We start from the raw sequence: 18,430 nt of genomic DNA, 5'->3' as shown, positions 1-18,430 counted from the left end.
TCAGCTCTTTTACTTCATCATTTTTTCCTTTCACTTTAGCCACTCAACGTTTAAGAGCAAATTTCAGAAATCTCTTCAAATAACCATTTAGGTCTTTTTTTCTTTTTTTCCCCTTTTCTGTAACATTATCCCTCACAAAAACAACTTAAGCTGCTGTTTTGTTTTATTTAAACGTAACCTGACTGAAATCATAGTTTATTACGGCTATACAAGATATCTGGATTTAAAGATGGGATAGTCATATAACCTCTTCAGTAGTAAACTTCAAATTCATCTTGAGAAAACCTTATATTTTTATTCAAGCAAACAACAAAAGCAAAAAAGTCACCGAGAAAGTTTTCATCAAGAGTAAGTACCGGCTACATACCGAGAGCAAACAAAGCTTAAATACAACAAAATGTAATGAAGTCTACTTCTCATTGTCAAAAATCTCCTATGAGCAAATGTAATTAAATTCTACTTTTAAGAAAATAATAGATCGAAAGCATTACATTTTTGGTTGAAGCAGAGAGAAGAGAAGGAAGAAACACTACAAATATACCTAATGTCTAAATTATTTCCTAAACATGAATACATTTTACAGATCAGTGATTTTTAACTTTGGGTTTCATACACATTCTAAAAGAATGAAGGAATAAGTAGAAAAATTTAAGGTCGTACAATTTTATTTAAATAGCTTTTTATTTTGATGAAACTGAATGAGAAGTCTCATGAAATAAAGTATAAAACGTTCCATCTTACATTTCACTATTAATCTATATGAAAATTACAGACTAGTTTAAAAGTATATATACTCGTTATTATTTTAGAAACATTACGAATTGCCTGAAGCTAGTACTTAGCAAAACAAGTACAAAAGTAATTCACTTTAAAGAAATTTAATGCCATATACACACGTTATAACCACGACTCCTGTGCATTAAAATTAGGCCTTTGTGTCTTCTTTTCACAATGACAACTTGTAAAAAGAAGTGGAAATTAAATGAGAAACTGAATAAGCTCATAACTTCAAAACTGGTTTTTAGTAGTTCTATATTAGATGTTAAATGCCTTAAATTATCCCTGTCTAAAGCCAGTATCTTATGCAACGATAACAACAGCAGCTATCACTTACTGAGAACTTACTCTGCAGGAGATGCTGTACTATGTGTTTATGCGCACTCTTAACTGATTTAAACCCAACCTAAGAATTAGGAACAATTATGATGTTCATTTACCATGAAAAACCAAGCTATAGAGAAATTAAGTAACTGACAAGGGTTACACAGCTAGTAAATGATAGAGATGAAAATGATTTCAGCTCTAACATTGTAAAACAAAAAGTTTTCTAACGAAATTTTGGTAATTGGATTTTTTTTATTATTGTTGAAAATAATACACAGCAAACATACATCGATTCAACAGTTTCTACATATACAATTCAGTGACACTGATTACACTGAGTTGTGCAACCATTCTCACCCTCCTTTTCTGACTTGTTCCTCTCCATTAACATAAACACTGTTCCCTAAGGTTCCTATCTAATCTTTCAAATTGCTATTGTCGATTTGATCCCATATAGATAGATCCCGAAAGAACACAAAGCTCAAGGCAGACATTCTTTACTAGTTAAGTTACTATTTGTTCGGTTTTAAGAAGGCTTTAGGGGATACTTTGGTTTAAGGTTTAAAGATTATCTCAGGGCAACAGTTTCAAGGGTTCATGCAGCCTCCATGGCCCCAGAAAGTCTGAAGTCCAGGAGAATTTGAAATTCCATTCTGCATTTTTCCCCCTTTGATCAGGACTCTTCTATAGAATCTTTGATCAAAATGCTCAGTAACAGTAGCCAAGCACCATCCAGTTCTTCAGGTCTCATGGCAAAGAGATTCAAATGTGTGGCCAATTGACTCCATGAGCAACTGCTTCCTTTGCCATGAGATTTCTATCTACGCTTGATATGGCTAGTATTAATAAACAGACTAGATTATAAGATACTATCAAAGGTTTTTTTTCCAAATCTCACTCACGAACTGCTAAATTAAAAAAAAAAAAAAAAAAAAAGCACCACATTGCTGCTGTGGCCAAATTATCATCTCCCTTCTGCCACAGTAATATATACAGCTGCCCAACTACACTGTATTTTCAGCCTCTCTTGCAGTGAATTACGTCCCTCTGTAAAAATGGCGTGGGCAGTGTTTGACCTCCTCTAACTTCAGGAGAGGGTAGGAGAACGAAGATCAACATCCCAAGGCTGATATCTATGAGGTGGAGGTCAGACATGCCTCTTCTTTCCGCCATCTTTACCAATTCTGATACCAACCGTCCTTCCCACAACACTCTACTTCTCTGTTCGGTTCAGTAATTCACTGCAATGGCCACACAGAACTCAGAGACAATACTCACGATTAAGGGGGTCATTAGGGAAGTAATAAGTTACAATTCAGGCTTAGGAACACTCAGGACAGCCTCTTTTCAGCTGTGTTTGCAGACACAGCTCTCTCTGGCCCTAGGCCTCTGCCCTGCTCAAGCAAGTGTTACAAAGCTCTTTTAGCCCCTACCAGTAAGTTCCCAGAGGCACCCCGGGCACTCAGTTTTCTCGCTCCATGGGTTGGGAAGAAGCCCACTGTATGGTCTCCTGCCACCACTTCCCACTGTCTTCAGGGTCACAGCTCGGTCTCTCTCTCTATCTCCTGGTTCCAGGAGCTTCTCAGCACAGGGTTACTGTGTCCAAAGAAAGGTTGCACTCTCTGCTCCTGGCTGTTCTTCCTTGGTGGTGGTAGGGTCTTCTTCCCATCTCTGGGATGGCTCATTGCAAGCCCAGTGGGATGGCAAAAACTGACCAATCCCCTGGGTGGGCCACAATTATCCTATTGGCACAGCCCTGTCAAATCACCCGGATGGGAGTTACAAGACCATGGCAATAAAGGCCACACAAAACAATCTACTGCACTGCACCATCTAACTAAATTCAAAATGATATATATTACTTCCATGGCTGGAACTTAAAACTATTAAACGCACTTTCTGCAAAGATCTCCTTCCTCTTTCAACCAGCTGGAATCATGTTATGCCAGCAACCCAGTTTCTACCATGAAGATGGTCAATTCTCTAGCTGTCTCAGGGGTGGCAATGCAACAAGGTAGAAGGTAACGGGGCCCCTAAATAATCATGTAAAGCAAATCTGCCCAACAGACTCAGATGATGCAAAACACAGATTGTTACTTAAGAAAAAAAACAAAACTTTTTGTTCTATAAGCCACTATACTGTAGGATTTGTCTTCACCTTAATTTACTATTAATCCCTGACTAGTATTTACATCAACTGACTTTTGATATAACATCATTAAAAAAATTAAGTGTGCTATATAATGATGTATAAAATATGCATCTCTGATCATACCCAAATCCAAGCACTTTAAATTACTTGAAATACCTGATTTATGAACAGATAAAGTAGTAGCTAAAAGTTAGCCAAAAGATATGGATATTGAGAAGCTAATTCAAACACTGCTATAATACTGGGTATATCTAAACAACCTAAAAACAGCCAATTGAAAGGACAATAATTAAAGACGGCAGAAAAACCAAAAAACCAAACCCACTGCCATGGAGTTGACTCTGATTCACAGCAACCCTACAAAACAAAGCAGAACTACCTCATAGGGTCTCCAAGGCTGTAAATCTTTACGGAAGCAGACTGCCACATCTTTCACCCAAAGATGGCAGAGGATCTCAAATATAAGTTAAAAAATTTTTTTCAGAAAAAAATTTGCCTCAAAAATTCAAGAAATGCAGTACTATTCAGCAAAAAAAAAAGAAACAATGTACTGATACATGCTACAACATGGAACATTTTTTAGGAATCAAAATAATTGAGGCTAATCCGGGTTATGACTTTTTTGGATGCCTGCTTTCTTTTATTCCTGCAACTGAGTAATGATGGGTGCAAACTGAGAGCCAGTCTGTATTCCTGAACCCAATTAAAGGCATTTTAAATAAAGAAAAGTACAAGCTCCTTAATCCAAACAAAGTGTATAAACAGTACTGCTCAAAGTGTGACGAGGGGACCCATGCCAGGCCACCAACAGCTTAACAGGCTACATCAAGATAAGGAACTTGTACAAAATGTCAATCAACTACACATCACTAAGCACACTGTTTGTTTGACTCGACATTTTCTTCACAGCAATACTTTCTCAATGAAGGAAACTAAAGGTCTCTACCAATCATTCCCAGTAAAATGTCCATTATAAAAACGTCAAAGAATTTGTAGATGATATATCATACAAGTCTTTCAAATATTCAATAATTTATATACTACCTCAAAGAGAAGGCCTCTAGTACTACTACATTAAGACATTTTTTATTTACAGCTATAGAATGCGTTTAAAGCAAGTGCTAAGAAATCTCACGGATATCGTAAGCCACACAACCAAAAGAACTCTGAAAGTTTCTGAGTTGTTCTAGTTGCCCACCAGGCCTGCCTGATTAGGTTAGAGACTATTATTTGGAGGTAAAATGCAAAAGTCCTAAAAAATTATAAGCCCACTGACTTGGACCAAAGAAGAACTCTCTCTCTTGACAAGTGTATTATCCTCCAAAATAAGCAACTGCCAACAAATGTATTTCTGTAACTTTTTTTTTCTTTTTACATTAAAAATGTATTACTTTTACAATCAGGAAAATGCTATGAATTCTATTCCTCTTAGATGACACTATTCGTATTTTCGTTCTTCCTTGGTGATTCTCTGATTCACCGTTATAAAAAAATGAATAATAAAGAATAAAACAATAATAGCTATTTACATTTAGTGTGAACCTATTATATGTCAAGTATCATTTTAAGTCTTTTTATCACTATTCTATTGACTATAGAATACTATTGAAAAATCACTTCCAAGTACTTCATCTTCCCAGTGAGTATGCCTCAATGCAAGAATAGCAGCAGGGAAGAGGTATCCTTCAAGATTAGTGACTATCATCATGATTTATGAGTTGCCATAAAAACTGCTGAAGAGCTTTCTGGGCGCCAAGGCCACAGTCTCCTACAAGTTTTGCTTCATTAATCCCCTGACCTCAGTCTACCACCTTCTCAGTTTGTAAGAATAAGCTTCTGCCTTGTCTGCAGTGATTAACCCCTTATAACCTAAACAGGGCAGAGAATCTGAGGCTGTTTAAATCTCAGCTAATACCCAACTGGACCAGAGGTATGGCCTGATGTATATGAGTACTCTCACAGACTAAGGCCTACTATTCTGCCATTTCTATTCTCCCAATCATCCATTCTTCCCTTTGATTTCAAGGTGATCAGAGTATAAATTTCAAAGGCCACATTTCAGAGTATTCTTGATCTCATGGGCTTAGCACATGCTGTAATGGGCGTTTTTCATGAGTCAACTTCTATCTCACCACCACTCCTCGGGCTCATAATAAAGTAAAAGAAAAAAGACTGGCATTTTACTTTAGAAAAATTGCCAAATCCAGGCACAATTAATAGGAAAAATATGTAAAGACTAGAGATAAAGGAGTTATAATACTATACAAAATGCAGAAGGAGTTATAATAATTGAGTGTAAAATTTAGCTGAATGTCCTAATAGTCAAGATGGGCACACAGTACAAGATTTTACTGCAGCTATTTTAAAATTTGGTATACCTGTTTTAAAAATTGACGTTTGAAAAAAGCGGTTCCTTAATCAAACAGGAAAACCCTGGTGGCATAGTAGTTAAGAGCTACCGCTGCTAACTAAAGGGTCGGCAGTTTGAATCCACCAGGCACTTCTTGGAAACCCTATAGGGCTGTTCTAACCTGTCCTTTAGGGTCACAATGAGTCAGAATCGACTTAATGGCAATGGGTTTGGTTTTCTTGCTTGGTTCAGTAATCAAACAGAGTAAGTACAAATGGTTAACATGGTCAGCGCCAAAAGGCTGAAGGTTCCAATCCACCCAGTAGCAACTCGAAAGAAAGGCCTGGCAATCTACTTAAAAAAAAAGTCAGGCATTGAAAACTCTATGAAGCACATGAGTCAATTCAACAGCAACTGGTTTATAGTATACTTTAGGACACTAAAGGAGCCCTGGAGCCCTGGTGGTGCTGTGGTTAAAGAGATCAACTGTTAGCTGAAAGGTCGGCAGCTCAAAACCACCAGCAGCTCCATGGGAGAAAGATGTGGCAGTCTGCTCCCGCAGAGATTTACAGCCTTAGAAACCCTACGAGGTCGCTGTAAGTCAGAATCGACTCAATAGCAATAGGTTTGGTTTGGGTGGGTAGGATACTAATTTCTAACAGTAATGTTGGGGAAATAACTGATTTTTAAAAAGGTTAAAAGTAATAAAGAGAGAAGTGAATACTTTAACAGATATTTACAATGAGATGTACAAATGTATACACTGTTTGATATCATGTTTACCTTCTAAGTCAAAAGGGCAATCCTCAAACAAATAAAACATGTCAAGAGAAATATTTTCAGAATTTAAGCTCTACTTGTATATCATCTCTGCTCAGATATGCAATATATGCCAGTGAAACATAAAAATGGTTGAGAATCACTTCACTAATGGTTCAGTGAACAATTATTAAACAATTGCTCTAGGCCTTTGGATAAAAGAATAATGAAATAAGACCCCACCCTCAAGGAATAACAGCTCCTGACAATAGACATAAGCATATCCAACTAGCTGATAAAAATAATCACAATCTATGTAAGTTCTGTCAGAACTATCAAATTATGTTTGTGTATGAAAATATTAAATGAAGTTAATGACTAGGTAATTTCTTTTTTTATTGTCAGCTTCTAACTTAGAAGTATTTGCATCTTTAATGCAGCCATACTGTTTTCTACTTATATTTCTCTTTTTCTTAGCACGAAAAAATTGTCAGTTTTAATTAGGTGGCTTTTTAGGATAATTCATAGCATTTCTCACATGAAGTTTTCAAAATTTTATCTAATACTACATCTTCTTTCACTCATTTTGCTTTTCTGAAAAGTAATTTTGATTATCCCATTTTCCCTTTACTCAGTGTTTATCATTTAAAACGTTAAAATGCTTACCATTTTCCTCAGTGTTTATCATCATTTATTTCTATAAATAGTATTTTATTTCCAAACCAGAAAAAAAAAATTATCTACAATTAGATGCAAAACATCTGGCAACAGTCGTCAGGGACTAACTCATCAAGCCTGGTACCAAGTCTAAAAGTATTTCAACCATTTTACAACATAAAAGAAGCTGTGGCAGAAGGTTAACAGGAACTGACGTATTCTTGTATAAATGTCTGTCTAAATGCTACCTTTTTCCATAGCTGGTTTCTACTCACTTAAATTAGTTCAGTTCTTGGAAAAGGTGGGTTTCAGGAAACATTATCAACTCCAATCAGTTACACAAGACACAACTAACCTTCTGCTCTGCTTGTAGTTGGTCACATTTTTCTTTCTCCTGATTAAGTTCAGTTTCCATTCTTCCAACTTGTTCTCGAAGTTGTGTTGTTTCTTTTTCCAGAACGGCGATTAACTTTAATAGTTCTTCTTTTTCTTTCATGGTTTTCTCAATTTTCAACTGTAATGCAAAAAACTCAATTTTTTACGAAATATTTACTACAAATTCCAACTTCCATTTCAAAAACAATAGTTAAGAAATTCACAGAAAGAATTTTTACATCCTACATCCCAAAACCCAGTGCCATCGACATCAATCAATCTCTTTTAGCTCTTGGTTGGAAAAATTCACAAATCATAAATTTCAACATACCTTTGGTTGGGCAAAGAAGGGAATATTAAAAGTATAAAATGGGTGAAATTATAAAGTTGCCTGTAATCACTTTCCAAGTCAACACTAAAAACAGAGCATATTAAGTTTTATAAGTGACTTAATTACTAGACTTCCCTTATTCTAATTAATAATCAGACTTCAAAAGGAAAATTTGAATCTCTTGTTGAATATAAATGTATGGGAAATCCTTCAATCTATTAAGACCTTACTCATATATTATATAAAGCCTCCATACATGGGATTCCTATTAAAAGTTTTGGTCCTTGCCCCCTTTCAGCTCAGTAATTAAGTCATGTCTGAGGTTCACCCTTCAGCCAAAGAGTGGAGAGGCCCATAAAGCAAAACAAGACTAAAGGGCCACACCAGCCCTGGGGCAAGGATTAGAAGGCAAAAGGGGACAGGAAAGCTGGTAATAGGGAACCCAAGGTTGAGAAGAGAGAGTGATGACATGTCGTGTGGTTGTTAATCAACGTCATAAAACGATATGTGTACTGTTTAATGAGAAACTTGTTTGTCCTGTAAACCTCCATGTAAAACACAATTTAAAAAAAAAGTTTTGGTCCCTTAAATAAGATACTAAGAAATTCACAGTTTCTATATATCTTTCTATCTATATATATGGAGCCCTGGTGGCGTAGTGCTTAAGAGTTTGGCTGCTAACCGAAAAGATCAGCAGTTCAAAATCCACCAGCTGCTCCATGGAAACCCCATGGGGCAGTTCTACTCTCGCCTATAAGGTTGCTATGAGTAGGAACCAGCTCAATGGCACCTAACAACAACAACATACATATACACGTACATACTGGCCTCTATTTGAAAATTAATACAAACTTTACAAATAAAAATAAAGGAGCCTCGAAGCAAAAGCTTCACAAGGGAGGTACATTTAGCTGGGAAAACTAAGTTTTCCCAGTAATATATCCTCAATCAGTTCCCCAGGGCCATGGAATCATGGAAACAAACTGATTAAATCGGCTCTGATAAAAGCTGAAACACTGATTTTTTTTTTTTTTTTCAGAATGACCCTTCTACCTGTTTCATCAAACTTAATAAAAATACCAGAATTGAATACTCTCCAGGGGAAAAAGTTTATTTAATCACTGAACTTAATACATTACCCTAAAAAAAAAAAAAATTTTAAGTAGATTGCATATCTACCTCAGACTAAATATGACATATTCAATAAAGTCAATAGAAAATTAGGAGCAGGCAAATACATTAAGCATAACGGTTAATATCATTATTAATTCAGCATTAAATCTGGCTCTGAACATTCTGGCAGCCTAAAAATGATGACCCATCTGGACATAAAGGAATAGAAACATTACAGAAGAACCAATTGTTTCCAGCAACTTATTTCACATATACTTTCTCAAAAATTTACTGAAGCTTAGATAGAAACAAAAAAGGAATTCAAATTAGAAAATGTATACAAGTCTCACTGTTTCCCCCAATTTTGTATTTTATAATCTTTCAAGCATAGTTAAAATTTTACAATGAACACCCATATACTCATCACCTAAATTCACTATTAGTACTTTACCACGCTTATTTTATCTCACTTTATATACTTGATTTACATAATATATTTAATTTTTTGCTAAACCATATGAAATGAAACTGCAGACACTTCATCCCTAAATACTGAAGATCAAATTATGTCCTAATAAAGACAGTCTCCTATTTAATCACTGTCATAGCTAGAAAAATTAACAATAATCCATAATGTCTAACAGATAGTCATCTTTTTTAAAATCTAGGATCCAATCAAGGTTCACACATTGCGTTTGTTATATATCATTAGTCACTTTTAATGTCACCAGTGTCCCTGATAGTCTCACATTTGTACTAATTTTGTACAGTTTCAGAAAAAATCATTTAAAGATTTTGGTAATTATGGACATATAAAAGACTTGTCAAAAAACTGTCCAGAAAATAAAAGTATCTTATCTCAAAAATATTTACCTAAGACACAGTGATTTCAATTTTCTTTGTAAAGTACCCTTTATGGACTAGAAAGAACTGTAACAGACTGCGCTATGTCAATGTCCCAATTTACTTGAAGTAGAATCACAAGAGATATGTGGATACCAAAATGTTTTTCCATTGGAGGCCTTGAAATCAGGGTGGTCTAACAAGCATTCAGAAAGCTGCAATATAAACACTAACTGCATTTTTTAAAAGCTGGGCTTGTTTCAGTATCTTTGACTAACGTTCAAATACCAGGCTAAGACCCTTGATCACTAGGCAGTTGTCACCACAAAATGTTTCAGTCACCCTATAAAAGTTACATTTCTTTAAGATAAGGGAGGGTTTTCTGGAAAGGAGGAGGGATGATATGCAAGAATTCACAATAAAAATTATTGGTTCTTTCGAACTGTCTTAGTTTGACCGTATTGTATCTATCCTAATGTCTTACCTTTTTTCTTTATTCTCATTTCTTAAAAGTAAATAAAAGATATAAAATACTTACATGTAAAAAAAATCCATCTGACTATGAAGAAAAGCAATGATCCACCATAGACTAAATATGAACGAAAATTAACTAAAAATTAAAGGAGCCATTTTTCTTATTATTACAAGAAAAGACACTATTTTTTTATGGCTGCTAACCAAAAGGTCGGCAGTTCAAACCAACCAGCACTCCTTGGAAACCCTACGGAGCAGTTCTACTCTATCCTATAGGGTCGCTGAGAGTCGGAATCAACTTGACACCAACTGGTTTTTTTTGGGGGGCGGGGGGGCGTAAATGAAATATAACATTCTATTTTTTTAGGTATAGGGTAAAGATATTAGGAAATGTTATCTTGATGTGATAAAAGAATATTGCTCTATTTCCTCCTTTAATGACTACTAAAAATTCAGACATAAGGCATTATTAGATCATCTACAGTCCCTTTATAGCTGAGCCAATATCATGCCCCCACAATATTTGGGGGGGGGGAACAGTAAAGAGCTTTTCACCTTTTCTTTTTGTAATTATGGTTAATCCCAGTTTATTCATTTGATTGGACAAACAAAAGAATCATTCTAAAAATGCTCAACCTAAGCTAAGATATTGCCACACCTGATATAGACATGTACATGGTGTGGTGATGTTCACATCCAATTACATTTTATTACTTTAAGTCACTTTCCCAACCAAGCTTCATCCCCCAGTTCTATGCTGTTCTTTAATTAATACATTAGCTCCCAACAAAGAAGAAAAGTTAGGAAAGCTTTAGGTTTAAATGCTTTCAATAGATATTTACTGTATAGCTACTATGCACAAAATTTTGATAGGCCCTAGGGATAGTCCCTGCCACAGCAGAATCAGTAACATAATTGTTACTGAAAGATTTTTAAATTATTTCAAAAGTGACACTCGAAGTTTCCTATTTTAGTTAAAAGTCATTTGATTTTTGGGAAAACTCTTCCACAACCTGAAAATTCTTAGAATGCCAACCAGCAAGAACTCTGTTCTCAAAATTGTCAAAATTGGCAAAGTTCTCAAAATGTTCATTGACAATTGTTGATACCAACCTCGAGAAGGCCGGCTTTTGTGGTCACCACCAACATGTCAGAATTTCCTTCATCTTCCATAGTAAGCAATTCTTCAACTGGAGAAGAAGCTCGAAACTGGAAAGGTGTACTTGCTCCACGAATTTCACCCTTATGGGTAACATAACAGAACTGATAAAATTCTCCATCATCATTCGGAAGGTAATATCCTAAGAAAAAGTTGACAACAACAAAGAAATCATTAAACTTTCTACTAAAAAATAAGAGCCCTGGTGGCACAATGGTTAAGCACTTGGCAGCTAATGGAAAGGTCAACGGTTCGAACCCACCAGCAGCTCCGCACGAGGAAGATATGGCAGCGCTGGAAACCCTATGGGGCAGTTCTATTCTGTCCTATAGGGCCGCTATGAGTCAGTTTGTTTCTTTTTGGCGTTTTAAAATAAATCTTACATTAATTTAATTTACCAATACTTGTCATCTCCTACCATTCCTGACACTCTTCTAGGCACTTGGGATATCGCTTTCTGCGCATCTTTCATAAATTATCTATCAAAACTACACTCTCCCTTTCTTTCCCAAACATACCCAAACTTTTGTTCTCTTAGGCCTAAGCTTATACTCCAGAAATATTCTTTTCTCTTGTATCTTCACTAGGACAAAACAAACTCATCTGGGAAAGGCAAGTATATAGTTTTCAACGGGAAAGAGGCTAGGGCAAGTGAAAAACCAGTACAAGAATCTAGGAAGATGGTATAGTGGTGGCGGGGGGGAAGGGGTATAAAGTCATTTAATGAAATCTTCGCTCTAATACTCATTAACATGTAAAAGTGAGTTATTAACAAAGACAATATACTGCCCATATGAACTGTGTAAAATAGAAAAGAAAATGAGGTCTACTGGTGCTAAAGAACAAAATGGGCTTAGGAACCACACAAATCTAAGCTGGAATTCCAGCTCTATCACTATTATTTACTTAACCTCCCTGAGGCTCAGTTTCTTAATCTATAAAAGAGATGAAGCCATCTATTTATGTCATCTAGCCTCCTACCTGACAAACAGTATGTTTGGTATTTGTTCCCTTCTTTCTTTGACTACTTCTCAAGACACATCTCTCAATCGTTACTGTTTTTAAATTTTGCTTGAGAATCCTAGCTCAAAATTAATCTTTACTTCCTCTCCAAAGTTCCCACTGCATTTTTTACAAAAAAGAAAAAAAATCCACAGTATATACTTTGCTTTACTATTAATTATGTACATGGCTTATTATCACACCTCAGAAACACTGAGGGAAGATATATATATACATATATATATATATATAAAATCTAGAATCCCCCATAGTGACTTGAAAAAATGGAAGTATTTATTGAATGAACATAAAAAGCTGAATATATTTTTCCTGGATATTAACATGTACCCTGAAATCTGTAATCACTATGCCTGCTATTCATTATTATGGTATCTATTTTGCCTGATTTCAATTCTTTAAAAAACTGCTCTTTCTCCTTGGAAACAGGAGAGAAGGGCAGGAAAAACACAAGCCTGGAATATCTTGTGATGCTTAAAAGTAAAGAATAATTTCTTTAAAGAGAATTGGGTTGGGAGGAATATCAAAAAAAAAACAACACAGGAGCCAAACTGAAGGAGCTCCCAATGGCCAAAGCTAGAACAACAAAAAATGATAGTATTAGATTTTATTCCATAGAATAAAATAAATATGCATAGAGCCCATGGAGAAGGGAACAACTCCTCGTAACAGGATAATGCCAACTAATAAATGCTTAAGAAATGAGAACAAAATATCATCATTAGGCAAACATCACAATACCTGCTGTAATCAAGATTCACTGATGGATTTAAAATTGGTAAGTGCAAGTTTGACAAGGAACAAGATTTGCATAGTCTCAAAGTAACTTCCTCCATAAAATTTATTAATTACAAAGGGAAAAACACTAAATTTACAGCAGAGAAACCCAGCCGACACACAAAGCAATTCAGGTTAATACCACCAATAATAGGACACACGGGTATCACGTACCCTCTGACACAATGTACCGAGAGGGGTACAATACTGCTTCTATGGTATTCTTTCCAAAAATGTTTAACCTCAGTCTTACCATGGGATACCTTCCAACAAACCCAAATGTTACCAAAAAAAAAAAAAATTGAACAGTAATCATAAAGGTCATAAAAGACAAGGACAGACTGAGGAAATGCCAGAGACTACAGAGACATGGTGACTAAATGTAATGTGGGATTCTGGACTGGATCCAAGAACAGACTATTATTATTGGTGGAAAAACTAGTAACATTTAAATAAGGTTTGTACTTAGTCAATAAAAAAAATAACATAGCAATATTAAATTCCTGGTTGTCTGTAAGCGTATCATGGCTATGGAAGATGTTAACTTTAAAGAAGCTGGGTGGAAAGTATACCGAAATTTTGTGTACTATTTTTGCAACTTTTCTTTACATCTAAAGTTATTCCAAAGTAAAAAGTTAAAAATAAAGTACTATAGAGATGCATTTGACAATAGAAAAAAAAAATGCTCTAAAAAATTACCACCCTCCGAATATCTACTGTCAAATTTAATCCATAGCAGATAACTTTGCAAATGGCCAGTAAACTTTTATTACGAAAGTTTAAGTAAAAAAACAAAAATAACAGCCTGATTACATTAGAAATTTTTACAAACTAGATATTCAAGATCTTATCCGTTAAAAATCAAAATCTCACAAAATAATCTGCTAAAGATATAGTTCAAATACTATTTGAGATACAAGATAAAATTTATCCAGAGCTGCAATTAAAGCTAGGCAAAGCTCTAGTCAGATTAATAATACTGACAATGAAATAGAAAACATTAAAAACCAAACTAAGTCAAACTTTACAGTCTGTGACATTAGCAGTTAGTCAGATTATAATAAACAAGGGTCCATTTGGGAGGGGGGATCATATTTTGGTATTTTTGTTAGTTGTTGTGAGCTTTGCATTTCAGAATCTTCTCATGACTCATCCTCAAAGTAATTTGGATTGTGCTTAAGAGAGAGGCCTTCTACCTCTATTTTCTAAGACTAAATTTTCCATGACTCTACCCTGACTACATTACGTAACAAAAGTTTTCCTAAGCAAGTAAAAGTTTTCATTCCTGGATTTCAAAATTCAATGTAAAAATTAACTTATGGTAAATTTTCAAAAACTTACAAACTTTTTGCACTTATGCTTCTCCTATGAAAACACTTTAAAGTATGAACAGAAAAAACAATGATTTTCTCCTTTTTAAAAGTTCTATTAGTTACCATAACAAATTCAGCAAGTTAACTCATTTGTTATAAGAAAATCACAAAAGTGACAGGAAAAAAATCCACAACTTTTAAGAAAAAATCTTTAGAACAACAAAATCAGTTCTGATATATATACTTGATTTCTAAAAAGCTATGAATTAAAAAATAAACATTAATAATTCCAAATATTTCTTTAGCCATAAACATTTATGAAGACCTAAACCTTTGTCCCTATTATAATACAAATTATACCCTCTGAATGTTTGTTTCTACACACTATATGAGAAAATTTTTTTATATATGCAAGCTGCATGTGGCATGCGGTAACATTGTCAATCAATATTCGCACCAAAAATATGTAACTCTCAGAATAAAATGAAAAAGTGTTTAAAAACCTTAAGACAGTGCAAAGCTGATTTAGTCTGAGCCTAGTTATTTTAGAAATCTGTTTAGCACGTCACCAGAATTCAAATCAGATATTGCCCGATATGAAACAGCACATTTTCCCAAACTTCTACACATCAGAATCACCTGCCTATCTTTTAAAAATTCAAAAACCCTGATGCACTATCAGTGTTCTCTCTAGCTAAACCTGCTCGCAGTACCAACTGTATCAAACCAGTCCAGGGAGGCTGAGGTTACCCACCTTTGACACCAAATTGTGTGGTGGATAACAAATCCCACTCTGCATGTGCAGGCGCATTGTTTGGAAATCTTAAACTTCTCTTCCCTGCTCAGTTCAGACCCTAGCTGCTCCATGCAGCCCTTTCTCCCTCATTCCCCACTCACCAGGGGCTAGGTCAGCAGGTACCTTGGGCCCTTTCTGTTTCGTAGGTCCAGTAAGCCACTGGAAGGACTAACAAGCTCCAGGGAAAGGCCTATCTTTAATCTAGCAGAAGAAATGATATAAACACATGGAGTGAGGTCCAAGAGGGAAGAGTCAGCACAGAGCCTCCTGTACTAAGGGGATACTCAGGATGCTTGCTCTCTCCACTGAGCCTCTGTCTTCCAAGGCCTTTACTGGCCTCAACGCATAGCCGTGATAGATTATCTTGATACCTCTTGAGGCTTAGTCAGCATGGACCCCCATCCCCCCAATGTGGTCCCTCTTGGTCTGGTCAGCCCCTACTCATTGTCCTAAGGTGTGGTCCGCTCTCAGGAGCCAAAGACCATATTGTTTATTACAAGCGGATTCCATGACTCCCACCAGATCACACCGCGACCAATTAAATCAATATCTCTGATGGTGGGACACAGGCTTCACTCCTTCTTGAAATTCTCCAGATGATTCCAAAGCACAGAGAAGTTTGGAAACCACTATACTAAAACCATATGCACAGTTTCCAAGTTACACTGCACTAGCAGGCTAATTTATTTATTTATTTTAAATAAACATACCATGTTCTCTCAAAACAACTATAACAAAAATGACTAAAACCTCTGGGGTCACTATAGCAAATTTTCTAAAATAAGTAACATCTAAACACAATAGGAAACACTGGTGGTACAATGGTTAAGCACTTGGCTGCTAACCAAAAGATCGGTGGTTGTAAACCATCAGCATCTCCCTGGCAACGCACTTCTGTAAAGATTACAGCCTTGGAAACCCTGTGGGCAGTACTACTCTGTCCTTATAGGGTTGCTACGAGTCAAAATCACTCAATAGCAAAAGGTTTGGTTTGGGTCTTTAGACACATTAATGAAAAAAATAATACCTAGAAATTGTTTTCCAAATTCGAACTGTCTTTTGGTTCTTTAGGTAAGCATTTGCATGTTAAATAAGCATGTACATTAATTTCAGTACAGTTTGGTTTTTAAGGGTTTTCTTTTAATTGGTGTAAAATAAATTTCAACATTTTGAAGAAGGTAAGCCAGATTAGTTGAAGGAGACATCATTTGGGGCTCGGTTTTAAAATTTTTTTAATTTCATTAAAATGTGTGACAACTTTATTTTAATCATTCACTTTACAATTCTAAATATCTTTTTAAAAGTAACGATTTACAGAATGCAGACTTTTTTGTACTAGAATAAAAAGATTTTTAAAAGATTCTACTGTTTAAAAATATAAAGAACCTGGAGGAAAAACCTTTGATCCCCAGAGAAAGTAATTGAGTCCTAGAATTTTTTTTTAAATACAGAGGTAAGTAAAGTTCTAAAAAGCAAAGAATCTTTATTGCAGTGTTTTACTTGGGGTGAAAGATAAAAAGAACTCACCAAACACACTGAGGAGAAAAATTATATCTTTACCTTTACTAACGTTAACTCTAATTCTAGCATTTCCTTTGATTATTAATGTAGGCAACAAACCATACAGTATTACCAGCACTTGTGATTTCTTTGGTCACTAATAGAAATCACAAAGCACACTGCAATTGTTACAGATATCACAATACTATTACTTTGAAATTATGTTAGTAGATTTGAAGTACATATATTAATATATCGTAACTATTTCAAAATAATTGGTTTCCTTTGCAATTCTATGTATTTTATGTACATTAAATTATTATTGAGACAGAGTCCATAAACTTCATCATATTGAGAAGAATCCACGGCATAAAAAAGGTTAAGAATTTTAAAAAACAGGTAAAATATTTGTTTTAATACAATCCATTATAATCATACTAAATATAAACATCATTCTACAGCAAATTCTGTGATTAGATTTCTCAGTAACAGTATTTTTAAAAATCTGTATATAATGCCAAACTAAGAATGAATTTTATACTGCTTATATCCATTTCAACAGGCAACTTTCACACGACAAAATTAATATAACTACTCTATAATCCTGTTAGTCATCTTTGTGGCTTTCATTTAGATTATTTTCCTCACCTCTATTTTGCTATATTATTCTAGTATCAGTAACAGCACTGTTTTATCATTTGGGGAAAAAAAAAGTCACCAAAAATAAAGATCTGCATAAAGAGAAATGAGGTCCTGATGCATGCCACAATATGGATGAACCTTAAAAATATCAAGCGGAGCAAAGTAAGTCAGTTGAAAAAGGATAAACACTGTATGATCTCACATGAAGTAAGCAAATATACAAAAATTAGAGATTATCAGTGGTTACCATGGGTAGGGGGGTATAAGGAGAAGTTTACGCTTAGGGAGCATTAAGTTTATGTTAATAGTGGTAGAATGACTCAGGAAAGCATAGTGAGAATGGCTGTACAACTTGGAGAATGTAATCAATGTCACTGAATTGTACATGTAGAAATTATTGAGATGGCATATATTCTGTTAAGTATATTTTCACCACAAACAAACAAAAAAAAGATCTGGAAAAAAATTCAATCTCTTCAGTGAAAGCTAAAAAGCAAGAATACTTTTAAATGTCTACATAAAATAACACAGCATTTGGCTTCCACTAGATATTTACATTCTTACAACATATGGTAAACAAACACACTAATTAATTCAACTTTGGCGCCCTGGACGTGCCTAAGCAGATAACTGCACTGCAATGAAACATTTTTAATGGCAATAAGACATCTAATTTCGAGTTCTGAAGTTTTCAGTTCTTACCTTGAAATGTTAGAACACCATTGACTGTTGATCCTTTGACATAATGTTCAGGCATAGGGGACCATAAAAATGTGTAATAATCCCGAGCAGTACTCCATCCAACCTGAACGAAAATAACAAATAAGAGGGGAAGTTATAAGGAAATAGTTCAATATTAAACTGATACAACATTGTTTTTTATTGTATCCTAAAAATAAAAGAGGACCCCTGATGGTGTAGTGGTTAACAGTTCAGCTGCTAACCAAAAGTTCAGCAGTTCAAATTCATCAATTTCCCCTCAGAAACCTTCTGTGGCAGTTCTACTCTGCTCTACAGGGTCACTGTAAGTCAGAACCAACTTGATGGTACCTAACAACACTCTGG

The 18,430-nt window shown here is 35.1% G+C and overlaps 1 protein-coding gene across 5 annotated transcripts in view; it reads right to left on the bottom strand.

Moving 5' to 3' along the window:
- The window catches only part of TAX1BP1 (Tax1 binding protein 1), a 94,808-nt gene that overhangs the window by 61,069 nt on the left and 15,309 nt on the right, over window positions 1-18,430 (bottom strand). For all 5 annotated transcript variants that reach the window (XM_049893325.1, XM_049893324.1, XM_049893326.1 and 2 more), the window contains exons 3-5: window positions 18,068-18,170; window positions 11,272-11,459; window positions 7,378-7,536 (exon numbers count right to left, since the gene is read on the bottom strand). In XM_049893325.1, the coding sequence (XP_049749282.1) occupies window positions 7,378-7,536; window positions 11,272-11,459; window positions 18,068-18,170 (450 nt within the window). The remainder of the gene's footprint in view (window positions 1-7,377; window positions 7,537-11,271; window positions 11,460-18,067; window positions 18,171-18,430) is intronic.

This window comes from Elephas maximus, chromosome 8 (assembly GCF_024166365.1).
Source record: "Elephas maximus indicus isolate mEleMax1 chromosome 8, mEleMax1 primary haplotype, whole genome shotgun sequence".
NCBI classification, from domain to species: domain Eukaryota; kingdom Metazoa; phylum Chordata; class Mammalia; order Proboscidea; family Elephantidae; genus Elephas; species Elephas maximus.
The sequence above is the reverse complement of the archived record's forward strand: the minus strand, read 5'-3'. Positions and strand labels throughout refer to the sequence as shown.